Source organism: Mirounga leonina, unplaced genomic scaffold, assembly GCF_011800145.1.
Source record: "Mirounga leonina isolate KUSES-001 unplaced genomic scaffold, KU_Mleo_1.0 Mir_91, whole genome shotgun sequence".
NCBI classification, from domain to species: domain Eukaryota; kingdom Metazoa; phylum Chordata; class Mammalia; order Carnivora; family Phocidae; genus Mirounga; species Mirounga leonina.
Window position 1 is genome coordinate 46,141,529 of NW_023270839.1, and position 20,840 is coordinate 46,162,368.

At 36.9% G+C, this 20,840-nt stretch overlaps 1 protein-coding gene across 2 annotated transcripts in view; it reads left to right on the forward strand.

The window, feature by feature from the left end:
* The window catches only part of ARIH1 (ariadne RBR E3 ubiquitin protein ligase 1), a 127,455-nt gene that overhangs the window by 97,758 nt on the left and 8,857 nt on the right, over positions 1–20,840 (forward strand). For both annotated transcript variants that reach the window (XM_034994894.1, XM_034994895.1), the window contains 8 exons: positions 17–83; positions 1,862–1,968; positions 4,199–4,241; positions 4,752–4,823; positions 8,407–8,537; positions 12,673–12,730; positions 18,461–18,721; positions 20,381–20,493. In XM_034994894.1, coding sequence (XP_034850785.1) covers positions 17–83; positions 1,862–1,968; positions 4,199–4,241; positions 4,752–4,823; positions 8,407–8,537; positions 12,673–12,730; positions 18,461–18,721; positions 20,381–20,493 — 852 coding nt within the window. The remainder of the gene's footprint in view (positions 1–16; positions 84–1,861; positions 1,969–4,198; positions 4,242–4,751; positions 4,824–8,406; positions 8,538–12,672; positions 12,731–18,460; positions 18,722–20,380; positions 20,494–20,840) is intronic.

Genomic DNA, 20,840 nt, shown 5'->3' on the forward strand with positions numbered 1-20,840 from the left:
TTATTCTTGCTCTCAGGCGCCTGATCACAGATTCAAAAGTTAAATTAAAGTATCAGCATTTAATAACAAATAGCTTTGTAGAGGTAAGTGATTTCTCTTAAGTTTTCCCTTTTTTAATAAGAGGAATTGTTTATTAATAGATGTAATTAGTTTTTCTTATACAAAATACTTTTGATAGTAAGAAAGACCTAAAGGTCTTGGATTATGACCATAAGCTTGGATTATGGACTTTATTCATGAGGTATATACCAAATACCTTTATTCTCAAAGGAATGTGACAAACCAGTAAGTAGATGTCTCTTCATAGATCTAGAACTTTGGTGATAAAATTATTTTTTCAGTATTCTTCCTTTATCGCTAGCAAAAATTGTAGCTGATTATTAATGATGTGATGTTTAATAATGCTTGGCAGTTTAACCTTGCTATATTTCTGCTTGTTTTAGCTTCCATTACCAATAAACTTTGTTAATAAAGAGAGCTGTAGTTATTTATTTTTTTTTAAAGATTTTATTTACTTATTTGAGAGAGTAAGAGGGAGAGCACAAGCTGGGGGAGAAGGAGAAGCAGGCTGCCCCCAACCCCCCAAGCAGGTAGCCCGACACAGGGCTCGATCCCAGCACTCTGGGATCATGACCTGAGCCCAAGGCAGACACTTAACTGACTGAGCCACCCAGGTGCCCCTATAGTTACTTGTTTTTATCAAATGCCTTTCTTTAATCAAATACAGAGGTCAGCAAACTATGACCTGCCTGTTTTTGTAAATATTTATTAGAACATGCCCATTTGTTCTATGACTTCTTTTGTGCTACAGTGGCTGAATTGAGTAATTGCTACAGAAGCCATTGTGGCTGTCACAAACAAAAATCTTTACTATCTGGCTCTTTATAGAAGAGGTTTGTGAGCCTCTGTATAAGATCGTGAATGTATATTGGTATTTTAATTCTACAAAGTAGTTTTTATGTCTATTAGATTAAACTGAAGGTCAGATCTTCTAGAAAACAGCGTATTTTAGGAATAGTATATTTTTTAAATGGTCAATAAACTTTAATTCTGGTGCAGAGTGTTAGTTGAGCCATGTTTTGTTTCATAATAAAAATACCTCAAACGCTTTACTTTTTTTTTTTTTTTAAAGAACTAAAATGTGATTGTTGCCATGTTTTAGGAACTGACTTTTGTTCTTAGAAGACATTTTTATGGGGGCGCCTGGGTGGCTCAGTCGGTTAAGCGTCTGCCTTCGGCTCAGGTCATGATCCCAGGGTGCTGGGATCGAGCCCCACGTCGGGCTCCTGGCTTAGCGAGGAGCCTGCTTCTCCCTCTCCCTCTGCCTCTCTCCCTGCTCATGCTCTCTGTCTGTCTCTGTATCTCTGTGTCTCAAATGAATAAATAAAATCTTAAAAAAAAAAAAAAAAAGACATTTTATGGTCAAAGAAAGAAATTTACATGTATATTCTATTGCTCTAAACACCTTCCATAAGTAGGAGTGTATGTTGTTTTCTTACATCTTTGAAAATTGCCCTGAAGTAGAACCATAACCAAATCGATGCTTCTTAATGATCACAAATGGGTAATTATTTTAAAGTTTATCAGTACGATTTTGAAGGTGGAACCAGGAGACAGTTCACATATTTATAAAACCAGGTCTTCAAGGGATCTGTAATCTTAGAAAAACAGTGCATCTAAAAGCATTACGTTAGAAGACTACTAAATATTGGGGGCAGGCTTTTATATGCTTGTGTCATCATCTCTGTCTTTGGCCCTTGCACTGGGAAAGCAATGTAAGTTAATTGCTTGTTGTACTAGGAAATCTTGCATTCATGATTTAATTTGTTGTCATTTTTTATTTTCTAACTTGGGTTTCCAGTGCAATCGACTGTTAAAGTGGTGTCCTGCCCCAGATTGCCACCATGTCGTTAAAGTCCAATATCCTGATGCTAAACCTGTTCGCTGCAAATGTGGGCGCCAGTTTTGGTAAGCAAGTGATTTCCCAAATTGAAATAGTACACATAGCTTTTCTATTTATTCTTGGTAGTCAAATAGTAGAAAAATTTTTTTTACCTCAGTGGGGAAGGTGGGTGATGTTGATTTAAAATAGTGTATATTTCTTTTAAATAAGAATTAGATTAAAAGGCCATATCTTAAATAATTTTTTCTCTTTCCTTGTTGCTCTTTTTTCTAATGGGGGAAAATGCAGCTATAATCACATTTTCTTGTGTGCTCCACTGGAACTAATATGGGAGCAAACTTACAGATCTGGGACAAGAACTTAGTTCTTCTTATTTCTGACAGACTGCTTATTTTGTCAGATTATGTTTGGTTCCTTTATCATTCTTGCTCTGTTTTCAAGTTATCTCTTAGGAAATAAAATACACAGGATTATTTTTCCTTTGCTCTGACAAGTTTAATCTTACTCCTAGAAAGAAAATGTGCAGATAAATTTGGAGAGATAAAACATGGTTGATGAGATATGCTTTTTAACCAACACTTTCCCTGTGGCTCCTCTGGCCCCAGCCTTCCTGGTAACCTCTATTCTTGGAGTTTATAACATACTCTTCAGCCTTTGAATTCTAGATTTGGCTTAATAGAGAATTTCCAATACCACATATTCTTATTAGAGAGTTAAGATGATTTTCCATTTTTTCCTTGTGGATCTTTTAGGAGTAAGAAAACAATCAAACCAATTAGCTCTAAGAGCTGGCAAATAGACATTATAATGGTATCCCATACCATTCTTTTTTTTTCCTCCACAAACAGCTATAGAATTAGACTTACACGTCCTTAATACTAAATATTTCCAAAAGGAGCAGGTAAACTCACAGAGATTAAATATGTATGAAATACATGCTATTTTGGTAGAGATTACATTACTGTTTTAGAGTTTTAGATACATTACTATTTTAGAGTTTACTCTGTAGATAGGAGGTGCAGTCTGATTATATACTACTACTTTATTTATTTATTTTTTTAAGATTTTATTTATTTATTTGACAGAGAGAGACACAGCGAGAGCGGGAACACAAGCAGGGGGAGTGGGAGAGGGAGAAGCAGGCTTCCTGCTGAGTGGGGAGCCTGATGCGGGGCTCAATCCCAGGACCCTGGAATCATGACCTGAGCCAAAGGCAGACGCTTAACGACTGAACCACCCAGCCGCCCCTATATACGTACTTTATAACATATTTTTAGTTGATACCAAAATACAGAGAATAACAGCAATGAATACTTATGTAGCTATTAACCCAGCTTACACAAAGTCAGTATTTTGTTTTTGTTAAGAAATAAAACATGACAGATTCATTTGAAGCTCCTTTGTTCCCTTCTCCATCCCACTCCCCATCTTCTTTTCCAGAAGTAAACATTATCTTTGACTTCATTTAAATTGATAGCACTTTGTTCCTCTCATTTGCAAAGGATTTTTGGCACTCCTGAATTACTTGATTAGCTAATAGCCACTCAACAATTATTTTTTCATAAGCATTTGTATTTATTCTTAATTTATACTTTCTTAAATGTATATACCATGTGCCTAGAGTACAGGAAGGAATTAACAATTAGTATATTCTTAGAAAATATTTAGTCACATTCTTATGTTTTATACTTTACTTGGTACAATTTATCTCTACAGGGCTGAGGTTGATTTGTTTGGATCATGCAAAGATGTGACCTGTTTGCTTCCCAAGTATTGCTCACTGTGCATTAGCATTAAATTACATAATTACTCTACAAAATCAGACTTTTACTCTTCATTTGGGGTGTTAAGAGATTTAATATTTGCTAATAAAGCACTGGTCAAAATTTAAGTTCAAAATAGTGAAAATTATTTGGTGAATTCAAGACTGTTTACAGCACAGAACTATACATATATAAAACGATCAGAAAAATACAGATGGGATTAAACTGAATTTTTTTATCTTAACAGTGTGGTGAATGTTTAGAGAGTCCTTTCTTATATAATTGTCATCAGAGCCTGTCTTCATGCCTATAATCATTTCTTTATTTCACACATACACCACAGTACACGCTCTCCTAACACTAAATTCTAAATAATCTGCTGTGGAATAATGTAAACTTGGCTCATGCCCTTGTATTTGCCAGTTACTAGAAACGGATGAAACCACTGAGAAACTATGAAACATGAATTTGCTTGCTTGTTTATTTACTTACAGTGGGTAGGACTTAATTCTTTTAACTCTTATGTTAACAGCTTTAACTGTGGAGAAAATTGGCACGATCCTGTTAAATGTAAGGTGAGTTTGTCTGGCATTTTCATTTTTAAATAATGTAATAGAACACTTCTGAGACTTGACTGAAAACCAGGGCCCACAATTTTGTTATCCATTTGTAGACAGAAGATTGTGTTTTTCCTTTCTATTTCAGATGAACATCGCAAGTATTCATGAAGCATTCCTTAGGAATAAGTCCCTTCCTGATGATTATCAGGATAACAGTGGTTAAGGCACCTCCCTGGGCAGGCTTTGTAATTAGCTAAAGGGAATGACACATCTTGGAGCTGGGCTTCTCATCAAGCTCTAGGTTCCCCACTTGGCTTCAGCCAGAGAAGGTCTTCCTTTGGTTCATTTTATATATATAGGATATGAGAACTACAGGATTCCCTTGGTTTAAAAGGAAGTAAATCCAGTGATAATCTTGTCCTTTGCCTTTTACATTTAAACTTGACTGTATTTTAATGTTGAAGTAATTTGCTATCCTTTTCTTAAGTCTTTTGTTGTACCCTAACAGTTGTTGTTTTCAAACAGTGGTTAAAGAAGTGGATTAAAAAGTGTGATGATGATAGTGAAACCTCTAATTGGATTGCAGCCAACACAAAGGTTGGTGTTTTCCTTCAGTAAACTCTTGGTAGTGAAACTGTTATGAGAATAGGTGCATTAGCAAAATAAGTTTACCTAGTTAAGGACTTCATTTTACCTTTTCTCAGTTAAGATTTGGGGTTTTTTTGGTTATTTTGGGGGCTGGGGGTTTTGGTTGAGTTTGGGGTTTTTGGTTTTGTCTTTTCCCCCTAGAATGCCAATTTTTTAGTGTTCCAAGTTTATTTTATTGAGCACTACTGCAACATGCACAGTACTCTTCTTTAGTAGAAGATTTTGTCTGTTAGGAAAACATTGGTTTCCTATAGAAGAAAAAGCTAACAATTTTTCTACCCAGGGGTTTGATAATGCTTTTTCATATTGTTCTGCCTTTACGTTTCTGCCTTTAAAAATCTCCAGGGTTTGGGGCACCTGGCTGGCTCAGTGGTAGAACATGAGACTCTCGATCTCAGGGTTGTGAGTTTGAACCCCACATTGGGTGTAACTCTTTTCTTCTTTCTTTCTTTTTGCTTTCCTTTTCCTGTCTCCTTTTCCTTTCTTTTCTTTTCTTTCATCTCTACACCCAGTGTGGAGCCTGAACTCACAACCCTGGGATCAAGAGCTACACACTCTACTGACTGAGCCAGCCAAGGGCCCCTCCTTAAGGAGTCATTCTTTAGAGCAGTATCAAGAGAATTGAGTAACTGTTTTTGTTATGTAACTGCACTGGGCTTAACATGTTTGACATCTTTAACATACTAAATTTCTAAAATAATGATTGAAGAGGCTTGACTCCTAAGAACTGGAAGTTTTGAGGGTAATATAGATATCCCTTGTTCTTTTGTTTTTATTTTTGAAGTACATTACTGCTTATGATACTAGTTTTAAGATTCAGTCTCCTTATGACCGTGGACCACTGCTTTAAACCTAGACAGATGTTTTGTTCTGCAGATGGATGTAGTCTTGAGCACCCTTCTTTTCTGTCACAAAGTAATAAGCATATATTTGAGTCCCAACTGGGTACCCAGCAATTTCTTAGTAGAAAATTGTATAAATAACCAATCTTTAATTCAACCTTATATCCCATCTGTATTGGAAGTGACTAGGGTGATGAATGGTAGTGTTATTCATGGACTATTCATTTTTAGTATTGCCTTTCACATGTGAAGATGATGCTTAAAGAATACTGAGTTGTTTGACTAGTGTTAGAGCCAGTCACAGGACAGTGATAAAAAAGAGTATTTATACAATGGAGGCCAAAACACACAATTTTATATCATTAGTACCCTGTTGTACCCCAAAAGATTAAAACGTGAATATATTTTTATGTCCCAGAAAGCCTTAGTAGTGAAATAGTCTTGTCACATTAAACAAATGCCTATGCCTTTGAGGAATGTATGGTTGAAATCAGTATTTTTGTGCTCTCTAAAATTGTCATGGTAAAAGTAACTCATGTCACTTAAGAAAACCTTTCTGTATTGTTAGGAAGTTGTTACTTTGTTGTTGAAAAAATTTCCCAGCCAGGCATATTTTCTTGAAAATTGATTTTCCATCAGATAGGGCTTTACCTAGAATCTTTTAGTATGCTCTGTAAAACTCATAATTAGAATAGGGCACTTGTATTTTTACTAAGTAGTTTGATTAAACTGTAGCCCTCTTTCTGCATCTAGAGAAATCCCCCAAATACTATAAACCCCCAAGATGTTTAAAATAGGGAGTACAGGGGGCGCCTGGGTGGCTCAGTCGTTAAGCGTCTGCCTTTGGCTCAGGTCATCCCAGGGTTCTGGGATCAAGCCCCGCATCGGGCTCCCTATTCTGCGGGAAGCCTGCTTCTCCCTCTCCCACTCCCCCTGCTTGTGTTCTCTCTCTCGCTGTGTCTCTCTCTGTCAAATAAATAAATAAAATCTTTTTTTAAAAAATAAATAAATAAAATAAAATAAAATAGGGAGTACAGGGCGCCTGGGTAGCTTAGTTGGTTAAGCATCGGAAGCATCGGATCTCGGTTTTGGCTCAGGCCATGATCCTCAGGGTCCTGGGATAGAGCCCCACCTTGCATTGGGCTCCTAGCTCAGTGGGGAGTCTTCTTCTTCTCCCCTTCCCCCCTCCCCCGGCTCCTACACACACACTCTAAAATAAATAAATCTTTAAAATAAAAAAAAATAAAACAGGGAGTATAGGCTTGAATATGTTTCACTTTGTTTAGAAAGTAGATTATTAAGGAAGAATGGCAATTAGTAATAACAAAGTTATCTGCTTGGTAGTTTTGAGAAAAACCAAAAAGTTTTTCTCTTGAGAGGCTTCAGAAGCCTTTATTATTGTTATTTGCTCCTTAAACAGCTTTGCAGATTATCAGTGGTATCCTAACATATTGAGAGCTTGATACTATTTCGTTAATTATAACCCAGAAATATAGAATGAAACATATTTTAGACCTGGAATTTGCTTCTTTGGGAAAATGTAAAATATCTTAGTTGATTTCAGAGATTTGATTTCAAATGTATAATTAGAAATGGCCACATTTCCCTATTTAAAATGACTATAGTTTATGGGCCAGGGTAGTCTGTTTCACAAAGGCAGAATTTTGTAAGTAATATAATGGGTGATACTCCCCCCTTGTGGGAGTTACAGGCATCAAACAAATGCAGCAAAAATATAAGCTTTACATCTTATTTATAGTTTCATTAAAATGAATAAGTTTGATTTTCTTGATTTTCCAAAAGAAAAATAACAATAGACCTGCTGTAGGGTAATAACTTTGGCTCGTTAGTAACCAAGAATATGACACAGACTTGGGAAAAGCTGTGATCTCTGTAGCACAGTTATAAATGGACCACAATGAGAAAGACTTAAAGCAAGGGTATTTGAGGGTGCCTGCCTGGCTCAGTTAGTAGAGCATGTGACTCTTGATTTCAGGGTTGTGAGTTTAAGCCCCATGTTGAGGGTAGAGTTTACTTAAAAACTACAACAACAACAAAAATAAATAAAACAAGGGTATTTGACAGAAGAAAGTTGGGAAATTCAGTAGCCACAAGAAGAATTTACCTATCTTACCAGTCCTACTTGCCTGATTCTTAAGGCCAAATTGCTTGGGCTTGAATCCTGACTCTACCGTTTGCTACCTGTGTGACCTCAGACCAGTGTTTTTATTATTTTTCTCTCCCTTAGTTTATTCATCTGACAAATGAAAATAGGATCACTCTAAGGATTATGAGTTAATGCATATAAAACACCGAGAACAGTGTGTGGTATACAGGAAGTACTCAATAATTATTTCTAGGTGACACTGGACAGTTAATTATATTTACATGAACAAAATGTTTTACCTCCTGTAAAACTACATGTATGGTTAAAAGTACTTCATGTTTTTGTCCCCAACCCCGCTAAAACAAATCTTTTAATTGTTGTATATCTTAATAGCCAGTAATAATGGTAATAGCTTTTCTAGTAGTACTTACTGTATTGCACACTGTTTGGAGTGCTTTCTTTACGTGTATTCATAACAATAAATGTATTTAAAAATAAACCAAATCTAGAACTGGCTTCTCTTCGGTGGTAGTAATACAACCTAGTGTAGCATTGACACCAACTTTGTAGTTTCTCTTCATAGGAATGTCCCAAATGCCATGTCACAATTGAGAAGGATGGCGGTTGTAATCACATGGTCTGTCGTAACCAGAACTGTAAAGCAGAGTTTTGCTGGGTGTGTCTTGGCCCTTGGGAACCACATGGATCTGCCTGGTAGGTTGGGGAAATGAAGGGGAGAAAATGTTCACATAAGTATGTAATATATGCTGTGTATTAACAAATGTTTCTACCTCATGGAAGTCACCATCTAACTTGGGAGCTAGATAAATGAATATAGTGTGTGATCATTATTAAAAGTATATGCAAGATGTCCAGAGACAGGGATAAATGAGGCATATTTCACAGAGCAGGTAATACTTGAGAATTTTAAGGGGGATTAAGAGTTCATTAGTTGAAAGTGGTAGGAAAAATGTTCAGGGCAAAAGGAGCCTCATGAACAAAGGTAGAATGATGTGAAAGTACATGACTTATTTAGAGAAGAGTTGGATTGTCTAATATGTCTGTCTAGGCAATAGTTGAAAACTAAAAGATTATTGGCAAGACCCAAACTGCAGTTGTGTTTTATTTACCCTCGTATGCTATTAGACAAAAATGTGTCCCAAACTTTAAAAATTGGAAAATTGCGCACTGCAATCCAGATTTTTAGCCTTTCTTTGAAACATAGGAACAAGCCTGCATTCATGCTTGGCAGCATTTGCCTGGAATTGATTAGTAGCCCCTTAGATGAGGCCTTTACTTTCTAGTTTGAAATATTTCCCCAAGACTGAATCTTAAGGGCATTTGCATATATCATGATAGCACTATGTATTTAAAAGATGGCATCACTTTTAATAGAGATAATATATATCTGTCTTCTGTCCATATTTCATAGCAGTTTGGGAAAATGTAAGTTAGATTCGTGATGTCTTGAGTTTTGAGAAAAAAGGGAGCTAGCACATCTCCTGATAAAAATGAAAATATTTCTGAGTGTTTTAATACACAGATGACCCATTTCACTAATTTGTGTTTCCTGCTTATTGGCATTTCAGTTTGTGGCCCCTCCTAAGTTGTGGGGCATAGGAAAAGAGTTACAAAGTAGACTGGGACCTAAAGTAGTTTGGACATTATCAGAAGGATTTTAAGTGGGGAGTGACCTGATTAGATCTGTAATTTAGATGAGATGGCTCTATGTTATGTGCTTTACATACATTACCTCAGAATTGTGGCTGCTTTGTAGAGAGTGAATGGGAGGGGAAGAAATTGCAGGGGCAGGACAGGAGGAGGATCTCACCTTAAGACAATGGCAAGTCTTTTCTTTTAGTTTCATTGGAACTTTTATTAGTTTCATTAGAGGAATAGTGAGAGGGATTACTTGGCCTGAAATTAATTCTGACTTAGGTAAAACTAGTTGGTTGTGTGGAAGTAAAGAAAGTGATTTTACCACTGTCAAAGCCAAGAACGATATTGGGGGTTAGCCAGACAGGTACTCTAGATTTTAAGAAGCAAACTGGGGGATTAGACTATTCCCAGAAACTAAATTCACTCTAGTATATTTAAACCAATAAGCCTAATGAATAGAGAAGAAGAGTTATTAAAAGATACATTTCTTGTTAAAGATGCCTTTTTTTTTAAAAGATTTTTATTTATCAGAGAGAGAGAGCACAAGCAGGGGAAGCGGCAGGCAGAGGGAGAAGCAGGCTTCTCCCTGCTGAGCAAGGAGCCTATGCGAGACTCGATCCCAGGACCCTGAGATCATGACCTGAGCCGAAGGCAGATGCTCAATCGACTGAGCCACCTGGGCATCCCAAAGATACATTTTTTGTATGTAAGGAAATCTCTGATCATAACTCAAATTTTAAAGAAGCTATATTGAAAACTGAACAGAGGGGTGCCTGGGAGGCTTAGTCAGTTAAGCATCTGCCTTCAGCTCAGGTCATGATCCCAGGGTCCGGGATTGAGCCCCACATTGGGCTCCCTGCTATGTGGGGAGCCTGCTTCTCCCTCTTCCACTCCCCCTGCTTGTGCTTTCTCTCTCTTTCTGTCAAATGAATAAATAAAATCTTTAAAAAAAAAAAAAAAAAACTGAACAAAAACAAAACAAATGATGGATACAGGAGAATGAAGAATGGCCTGAACCAGGGTTGTCAGAAATGTTTCCTGTGTCTTGCCTTTACCCATAGCTAACATTGCAAATGAATCATTCTATGCTTCCTTATTTAAATCTGAAAATGCCCCAGAATTCTCAAAATAGCATTCCAAGTAGCACTGTCCAGCATCTGAATTAGAAGTATAGATGAATTCTCTTTGCTTTTCTGGCCTTCAGTTCCTTAATAATTTTGGCTGAGTAAAGTCCAGAATGAGTTGAGGCTTATAAATACCTTAAAAATATCAAAAGGAACATTTTTAAGGATATGTTCGATAAGAAGAAGAGGTATTAATAGTTGACCAGTAGAGGGCAAGAAGAGCCGATCTTTGGGCTAAATTAAGTAATTTTTGGTAAGAGAGGATTATAACCCAAGCTGGGGGGAAAGTTAATAAATCTCCTGACTCGAGTGAATTGTGGTCTGGGTTACTTTAAAAACTGAAAGATGAGATCAGTAAGCTATTGTTGGTTATTTTACTGAGTAGTTAAGGAAAATAGAAAGCTACCACAAACTGAAAGCAGACAAAATGTAATCCCAAATTTCCAAGATTTGTGATTGATTCCACAAACTACATATAAACCACGTAACTTTTCTCTTATGTCAAATCCCCAAATCAAATGGTATTATTAGGATGATGGATTAGGGAGTGTTTTGTAGACCTCAGCAAGGTATTTCAGTGTGAGCTGAGAAGTTTGTGGCCTAGGCTATGAATACACGCAGAGATACTTGGGATTAATTGAATGTCCATTTCTTGGAGTTACAGGAAATGGATTTGAGTCTTCCTAAAGGAATACTTCCAAGGTTTGCTGAAAGATTTTGTCCTTACCTTTTTTATTCACGTAAACTATCTATTGCTTTTCTGGTCAGTTTTACTGACGACTTTCTTTCACTAGTTAGAGAATCATGCATACATTTTGGGATAACATCATAGAAGAATATTAAATTTATAGACATTAAAATCCTGGAAAACTTGACAAGCTGGAACAATGAGTCCAGTTTAACAAGATTTAAATGAAATTCAGAATTCTTCCTTTAGATCTAAAAGGATTACTGTTAAAAAGATTCTGAAGACATGACTTACAGCATGTGAACAATATAGTCCATAATTAAGGGCATGGCCCTCAGTTGGGAGACCAGCATTTTTAGCTCTGAAACCCTAGTTATATGACCCTTAAGTATGTTACTTGTCTTCTCAAAACTTAATTCTTTGTCTGCTCAATGAGGATAATAATACACATTTCATAAGGTGGTTCAGGGAATTGAATCTGATAGTACATTTAAAGACTTTAGTAGTGAGTAGGTGATATGCAGTAAGCACTCAAGTATCAGCTGCTCCCATAATGTAGATTCCCAGAAAAGCAGAGGTAGAGTTAATCAGAACAAGGGAAATGCCAGTCTTGTTCATCTCTACTCTGAGCTGACTTCTGGGCACGTTTCCCCTGCTTCTCATTTTGTGTGTCATTCAGTTTTCAGTGACTCTTGAAACTATAATAGCATGTAAAGCATATAGCACAGCAACTGTTACATAGTAGTCCATCAACTGTTGGTTCTCTTTGATTTATAAAGATAAGAAGGTGAGTAACTGGAAAAATTGGAAATATTTGGTTTAAATAACAGACAACCTAGGAAATAAGACCTCTTTCTTCAAAAACTGAGTTAGAAGTTCAAACTGCAGGGGCGCCTGAGTGGCTCAGTTGTTAAGCGTCTGCCTTTGGCTCAGGTCATGGTCTCAGGGTCCTGGAATTGAGCCCCGCATTGAGCTCCCTGCTCAGCGGGGAATCTGCTTCTCTTTCTCTCCCTCTGCCCCTCCCCACCACTCATTCTTTATCTCTCTCAAATTAATAAATAAATTTTTTTTTTTTTTTAAAGTTCACACTGCAGTCAGGAATGGAAATTCTAGAATGACAGTGTTTTCTAATGATTACAAGTGAGCTGATTTGGAATGAACTACTTCAGGAGGTGGGGAATCCAACAACACTTTGATTTCCTTTCAGTCTTGTAATTCTGTCATAAAGGTAGAACCCTGGGCATTTTAAATACCTCAGTTTACCTGTATAAAGAAGAATATTGCTTCTAGATAATCTCTGAATCCAGGCCAAACTTCTGTGATTTGTTCCCTTTTCATTGATTTTTGGCCTTACAGAATCCTCTTAATTTACTTTAAGGTACAACTGTAACCGCTATAATGAGGATGACGCAAAGGCAGCAAGAGATGCACAGGAGGTAAGTACGTTTATTTTCAGGTGACAGTTGAACAAGAATGTGCTTACGTGTTTATTAGGGAATAATTCAGCAGAAGTTTTCAATTCTGAAAGAGTTGTGGAAAGACACCCCAGTAAATACTGGGTATCTGTACATTTAGAAAGGGAATCTTATCCAAAATGCCTATCAGTAGCACTCCTGTTTATAGATTTGTTTGCTTTCTTTTAATTAATCTAGTCATGTAGCACAGTATTTGTTAAATAGTTTTGCTGCTGTTTATATACATTCTTTTTTTTTTTTTTTAATCTCATTATTCATCAAGAAGTGGTAAGGATTATAGATGAGCTGATTTAGAATGGACTGCCTCAGGAGGGGAGAGTTCCCTGTTACTAGTTAGGGATATAACTCACTGTTGTAGATGGATTCAAACACTAGGTGTGAATTATCTTCATCAACACTTTGAGTTCCTTTCAGCTTAGTAATTCTGTCATAATTGTAGAATCCTGGAATTTAATTATTCCTTACATTAGTCTATTCCATATTGAAATTCCCTGGTTGTCCCAAAAATGTTCTTTTCAAATGGTTTTCCTTACTAGGATGACATTCAAAACATCTGCTGCTTATTTTTTTACTTTTTAAATGTTCCTTTAAAATTGATTTCTAATTGAAAAGACCATAAATACAAAAGAATATATACAGCCTAGTCTATCATATTGTTAGAAGTGAGAGTTCTGTGTCTCATTTTTTTAAAAAGCTGGAAAATAATATTTTGTATTTATAAATGATGAATGGTGTTTCACAGATTCTCACAATATCTGTGTTCCTTTTAAAGGGAAAAAAATGCCCACAAATTCCAGTGTTGATTTAAATTATATTCACTATAAAATTACTTAAATGTTTCAACATAAAACCAGCTATAAACGTCTATGCTCATATACAACTACACAACCAAACCAAGAAAACTACGAAACCTTTGAGACTCAAGTTAAAATTAATTTGACAGGTAAATTGTTTGTTGAAATAAAATAACTGTTGATAAACTGCTGGATGGCCCAAGTTTTTTTAAATTGAGTGGTACTATGCTACTAAGTGCCATGTGGCAACTTGTTTTCCCACCGACTTTTTAGATCTCAGCTATTGTAAACCTTTATTCCTATAGTGCATCATGATTTGGTTTGATCAGAATTTATCATTGATGTATTCTCTTTCACTTGTTTTCCTCATTAGCTTAGTACAGTTAATGTTGCTTAATGCCAGTTTTAGCCATTTCACAAAGTAAGACCTGAAATAAAACTTTTGGTTCTTAATTATAAATTCATTGAGATTATCCCAGAGTGTTTGTGTTTTCTTAGGTTGTCATCAGATTTTAAAATACTTTTAAATCCCATGGTCTGTTTAGACCAGATCATTTGGCTCCCCTACCCCACTCCCATTGAGTATGATTAGACTCCAGTTTGAGATGCATCACACCATGTAGTTTTAATATAAAAGTTGTATACTGAAGAGTCATGCTTTTCCAACCTCCCATTTGGACTTGATTCTACTTTTGTATTTTTTTATTTAGCTCAGTTTGTCATTGCATTTCTTTCTGTTGTTGTTTGTTTTAATATTAGCCTTTCTCCCTATGGCTTTCCCCTTCTGTTTTAAGTAGTCACGATTCTCTTAAATCCTGTTGAAGAAACCATAAATTTCTCTAAAGTTTATTCTAATTCTGATAATAGTTATCCTACAGAGAATAGTCTACAATGTTCTTTTTTTTCTTAAGCCGCATTGTATTTTTCCTAATTACCATGGTATAGGCTTTTAGTTTTTACTTCTGAATGAATAGTAATCTAGCTAGATCTAGCCAGATATGTTATTCACCAGTAGAGAAAGTATATGAGTTATCCTTGGCCTCATTTGGGTGCTGGTAGAATCTCTTTCTGAGATCCACAGGGAGGGTGGATTATTGTGCATAGCTTCTAAGCCAGTTTCTAACATGTAGATTCTAGAGGGTAGAACACATTATTTTTCTGGTTTGCATCTTTTGGACTGAACTAGAATCTTCTGATCCTGTGGGTGTACAGAGAAAGACTTTATGAGTGGCTTTATTTGTTTGTTTATTTAGTGGGAGCTGTTCCTCCCAGAATGGAGCACACATTGCATGCTCATCTGGCCTCTTCTTTCCTCACTTTCCCTACTCCCATAATCTGACATACTATTCACGGGGAGTTGTAGCCTTAAAAAGTACTAGAAGGTTGGCACACAGTCCAGAAAGAACATAGATGGGTAGTTGAGTACTTTGGAAAGGTGTACCTGTGTTGTAGAAAGTTGTTGACTTAACATACTGTGCCATGGTGCTGATCATGGTGGACATTTGGATTTTCTTATTTTCTAGGCCAGGAGAATTAGTATACTTTTTCTGTAAAGGGTCAAATGGTAAATATTTTCAGCTTTACAGACTATATGGTCTCTTTACAACTATTCGACTCTGCCTCTGATCTTGTAATGCTAAATCAGCCATAGACTCAGATGAGTAGTCATGCCAGAGTTATGGACAGAAGTTGAACAAAGTTCCAAGTTAACTTTATTTACAAAACCAGGCAGCAGCTGGATTTGGCTCACATGGCCAGAGTTTGCTTTCCCTGCTCTAAGCTCTAAGCAGTCAGGTTTGTTGTTTTGGACTTCTTTTCCAAACTGTTTTTAGGTCATCACTCAGTGCATTTCTCAATCCAGGTTCTGGCATTTGATTTAAAAGTTGGTCTTATTTGCAGTGGTGGAATGGGTTCATGTTGAATTTTAGAGGTATTTTAGTGAGAAGCTATTTTAGAATTATTGAATCATTAAATCAGTTACTAAAGTCCACTAACATCATATATTTTATATGGTAGTTTAGTTTTTCCATTTCATCTTGGAAATTTGACAGACTTGAAAATATTAATGCTTCGGGGGGAGATAAAATGCCAAGCAGATTATATTCTACATATTAGATTTTAGACATAATTGGCATTAATTTTTTGATTAATGCATATTTAATAACATTAATATTCCTTTTAATCTAATAACAATGACATACAATTGGCATAATTTTCCAGTGTACAAGCATTGATTTGATACCTCTCTGATTCTTGAGTAGTAATAATAGATTTTTTTTTTAGATATTTCACTGTTGTTTGATACTGGGTCATGTAATTGGCTAATTATGTGGTTCAGAGTTAGTATTTCTAAGCAGGAACCCAACCATGGGCCTAGTAGCGTCTGTGCTATTTGTAGTCTCTGAGGCATAAGGAGAGGAAGAGGAAATGACAGTAAAAAGAAATACATAGGGGTGCCTGCATGGCTCAGTTAGTTAAGCATCAGCCTTTGGCTCAGGTCATGATCCCAGAGTCCTGGGATTGAGTCCCACATCGGGCTCCCTGCTCAGTGGGGAGTCTTTTTCTCCCTCTTCCCCTTACCCTGCTCTTGCTCTCTCTCTCTTGCTCGCTCTCTTAAATAAAAAATCTTAAAAAAGAAATGTGTATGTGTGGTACGAAACCCTTTCATAGTGGTTGCATTTAACAAACATTTATTAATCATTTTCTGCATATTAGACACTAGAGATAACAGTATTACTTTTTGTTTCACTTATTTGTGGAACATAAGGAATAATATGGAGGACATTAGGAGAAGGAAGGGAAAAATGGCGGGGGGGGAATTGGAGGGAGAGATGAACCATGAGAGACTATGCACTCTGAGAAACAAACAGAGTTTTAGAGGGGAGGGGGGAGGGGGGATTGGTTAGCCCAGTGATGGGTATTAAGGAGGGCACATACTGCATGGAGCATGGGGTGTTATACGAAAACAATGGATCGTGGATCACCACATCAAAAACCAATGATGTATTGTATGGTGACTAACATAACATAATAAAATTAAAAACAAAAAAAACCAATATTCCTTTTTAAAAAAAACTATCTCTAGAGGGGCGCCTGGGTGGCTCAGTTGGTTAAGCGACTGCCTTCGGCTCAGGTCATGATCCTGGAGTCCCGGGATCGAGTCCCGCATCGGGCTCCCTGCTCGGCAGGGAGTCTGCTTCTCCCTCTCCCGCTCCCCCCTCTTGTGCTCTTTCTCTCTCTCTCTCTCAAATAAATAAATAAAATCTTTAAAAAATAAATAAATAAATAAATAAAAGACTATCTCTAGAGATTTACAGTATACTGTGAGAGACCAAGGTGAATTATTTTTGCAGTCTGATAAATAATATAAAACAAATCTAGACCAGGTGTATTGTTTCTTTGGTAATACTTCATGTATCTTTAAAACACTTTTAATACGGGGCGCCTAGGTGGCTCAGCTGGTTAAGCGTCTGCCTTCAACTCAGGTCATGATCCCAGGGTCCTGGGATCAAGCCCCGCATCGGGCTTCTCCCTCTCCCTCTGCCCCTGCTTGTGTTCCCTCTCTCGCTGTGTCTCTCTCTGTCAAATAAATAAATAGAATCTTTAAAAAAAAAAAAAAAAACAGATTTGGGGCACCTGGGTGGCTCAGTTGATAAGCGTCTGCCTTGGGCTCAGGTCATAATCCCAGGGTCCTGGGATCGAGCCCCACATTGGGCTCCCTGCTGGAAGCCTGCTTCTTCCTCTTCCACTCCCCCTGCTTGTGTTCCCTCTCTCACTGTGTCTCTTTCTGTCAAATAAATAAATAAAATCTTAAAAAAAAAAAACTTAATATAACTGCAATACCATTATTATCTTTGTATATATGTTTTTAAATTTTTTTTTTTTAAAGATTTTATTTATTTATTTGAGAGAGAGAGAATGAAAGACAGAGAGCATGAGAGGGAGGAGGGTCAGAGGGAGAAGCAGACTCCCCGCCGAGCAGGGAGCCCGATGTGGGACTCGATCCCGGGACTCCAGGATCATGACCCGAGCCGAAGGCAGTCGCCTAACCAACTGAGCCACCCAGGCGCCCCCTGTATATATATGTTTTTAAAGCAATACTTTGTTAATATCATTATCCAGTGTTCAAATGTCTCCATTTATCTCATAAATTTTCTTTTATAGTTGGTTCAAATCAGGATCCACACAGGTCCACAAATTGGATTTGATTGATATCTTTTGAGTATTCTCTAATCTATAGGTCTCTACCGTTCCTTTTTCCCCTCCACGTTGCCAGTTATTTGTTGAGGAAACTAAGTCATTTTGTCCTGTAAAATTTTCACATTCTGGATTTTGCTGATTGTAACTCCCTGGTATCATTTAATAGGTTCTTTTATCCCTGTATTTCCTGAAACTGGTGGTTAATTCTAGATACTCAAATTCAAACTCAGTTGGGGAGTGAGAGGGGCACCTACCTGTTGATACTGTAGACTTTCTTTGGTATTATATGAGGAGTTAGATGATGTCTGGCTGTCACTGTTGTTTTCTACTTTAAAATGTTGATGCTTCTTACTTGTTTACTTATTGCATACTGCAGAACAGTGTTATCCAGTATAACTGTGATGGAAATGTTCTTTATAAGGCCACTGACAACAAATGGTTATTGAGCACTGGGGAACTGAATTTTTTATTTTAGTTTAAATAGCCACAGGTGTCCAGTGGCTGCCATATTGGGAAGTGCAGCTATAGGATATTCATAGCAGTATTAAATAACAAAAGGTGGTAAGAGATATCTGTTTATTCCTGAGTTTACCTTAAATTCCTATACTGTTTCATCTGTAAATATGATATCAGCTTTTGTGTGTATTTGATACATTTGTTATAATTACATGTCCATAATTTTTCTTAAATGGGACAGCGATCTAGGGCAGCCCTACAGAGGTACCTGTTCTACTGTAATCGCTATATGAACCACATGCAGAGTCTACGCTTTGAGCACAAACTCTATGCTCAGGTAAAGCAGAAAATGGAGGAGATGCAACAGCACAACATGTCCTGGATTGAGGTGCAATTCCTGAAGAAAGCAGTTGATGTCCTCTGCCAGTGTCGTGCCACACTCATGTACACTTATGTCTTCGCTTTCTACCTCAAAAAGAATAACCAGTCCATTATCTTTGAGGTAGGAATAGTTACTGAGTGGGGGAAAATATCCCTGTGTCATAGGTCTACTTGGTCTTTCATAGATAAGATACATAGAGTTTTAAAGGTTCCTATTTGCTCAGAATTTAGATTTCTTGTCCTAAACTACATTCAAGTTGATGTGGTTTAGCCAGCTAGTGATTAAGTGTGCAGGCTCTGGAGTCAGCCCTGAATTTGAAACTTGACTTAATCACTTTTTAGCTCTGTTGACTTGCAGCAAATTACTTAATGTTATCTATATCTTTATTTTAAAATGGAATAAATACTTCTCAAGGATGTTAACAAGGTTTAAGTGAGACAATACATGTATATTGCTTATATAGCACCTGGCACATCATAAGTTCTCAGTAAAAGCCTTTATTCAGGCAAAACTAATATATGGTATTAGAAGTTAATATGGTGGTCACCTTCGGTGGAAGAGTAATGACTAATGGGGGCTTTTAGCAGTAAAGGTTTTTCGAATAGACATGCTCATTTAAAATTGATGCATAGGGGTGCCTGGGTGGCTCAGTTGGTTAAGCATCTGCCTTTGGCTCAGGTCATGTTCCCAGGGTCCTGGGACCGAACCCTGCGTCGAGCTCCCTGCTCAGTGGGGAGCCTGATTCTTTCGCTCCCCCTGCTGTGCTCTCTCACTCTCTCTTGCTCACTCTCAAATAAATAAAGTCTTTTAAAAAAATTAAAATTAATGTATAATAAAAAAGAATGAGATCTTGCCATTTGCAGCAACATGAATGGACCTAGAGAGTGTAATTCTAATAAGTAAATTGATTTCACTCATGTGGAATTTATAAAACAAAAATAAATGATCAAACAAAAAAAAAAGGAGGAAAAAAGGCATTCTTAAATACAGAGAACAAACTGGTGGTTGCCAGAGGAGAGGTGGGTGGCTGGATGGTTGAGATAGATGATGGGGATTAAGAGGTATAAACTTCCACTCACAAAATAAATTAATCACAGAGATGAAAAGTATAGCATTGGGAATTTAGTCAATAAGATGGCATTAACGTTTTTTGGTGACAGATGGTGACTACACTTACTGTGATGAGCACTGAATAAAGAATTGTTGAATCACTATATTGTACACCGGAAACTAACGTAAACTGCGTATTAAAAATTGATGCATAAAACACTGATGTCCACAGATGACTAGACAGTAACCCTGACTAGCAGATGGGAATTAAATGGGTAAATGTATAGAACTAGCCATAGTAGTAAAGGATAACAATTTTAATCTTACATGCATTGTTCTCTTAGAAGAAGTAGGTGCAGCCAGCTGTAAACAGGAATGGGTTTATATTTTTTCCTCAAGTTTCCCCTCTCTTTGTGTTTCAGCAGATAGCAGTTTGCAGAACTAGAATATTCCAAAAAGACTTTTCCTAATCACTTTCAGGACTTTTTCTTGATATTCTTCCAGTGGTAATGGGTAAATCTTTTGTTCTTTTAACATAAAAAATTATCCTGGAAAAGAGAACAAGTTGTTAGAGGTGAAAGCGATTAAAGAGCTTACAGGTGCAGAAACCACCTGTGAAAATTACACAGTCAGTGTTGAGAACAGTCTATTGGCAAAGAAGCAGATGGTATATCTTTTAGCTTTCATCTAAGCCAAAATTTACTATGTATTTTTCCTCATTTCTTGCAGAATAACCAAGCAGATCTAGAGAATGCCACAGAGGTGCTTTCGGGCTACCTTGAACGAGATATTTCCCAAGATTCTCTGCAGGATATAAAGCAAAAAGTACAAGATAAGTACAGGTGAGATTTCTTTACCAGTTGTTGAGCAAAAGTTTCTGACCCTATGCCTTCCTTAGTGGCGAAGTTAGATGATTGTGAAACTTGGATTTAGCATATTCAGTAACTGTGTTGCTACCATGTTTCCCACAGATTGCTTCTGTCTTTTGGGCAACGAATTGCAGATAGTAGTGCTAGTCAAGTATTTATCCCATTGGCAGGTTCTGCATCTTCCATTCAGCTTTATCTACTTAGTTGCCACATTGTGAGGAAGAAAGAACCTAAGAAAGGGCAAGTGGTTATTATGAGGAGGGATGACATTAGGGTGCTGGTTGTAGCCTGGGGATTCTGGGGTTCATGGCTATCGACAA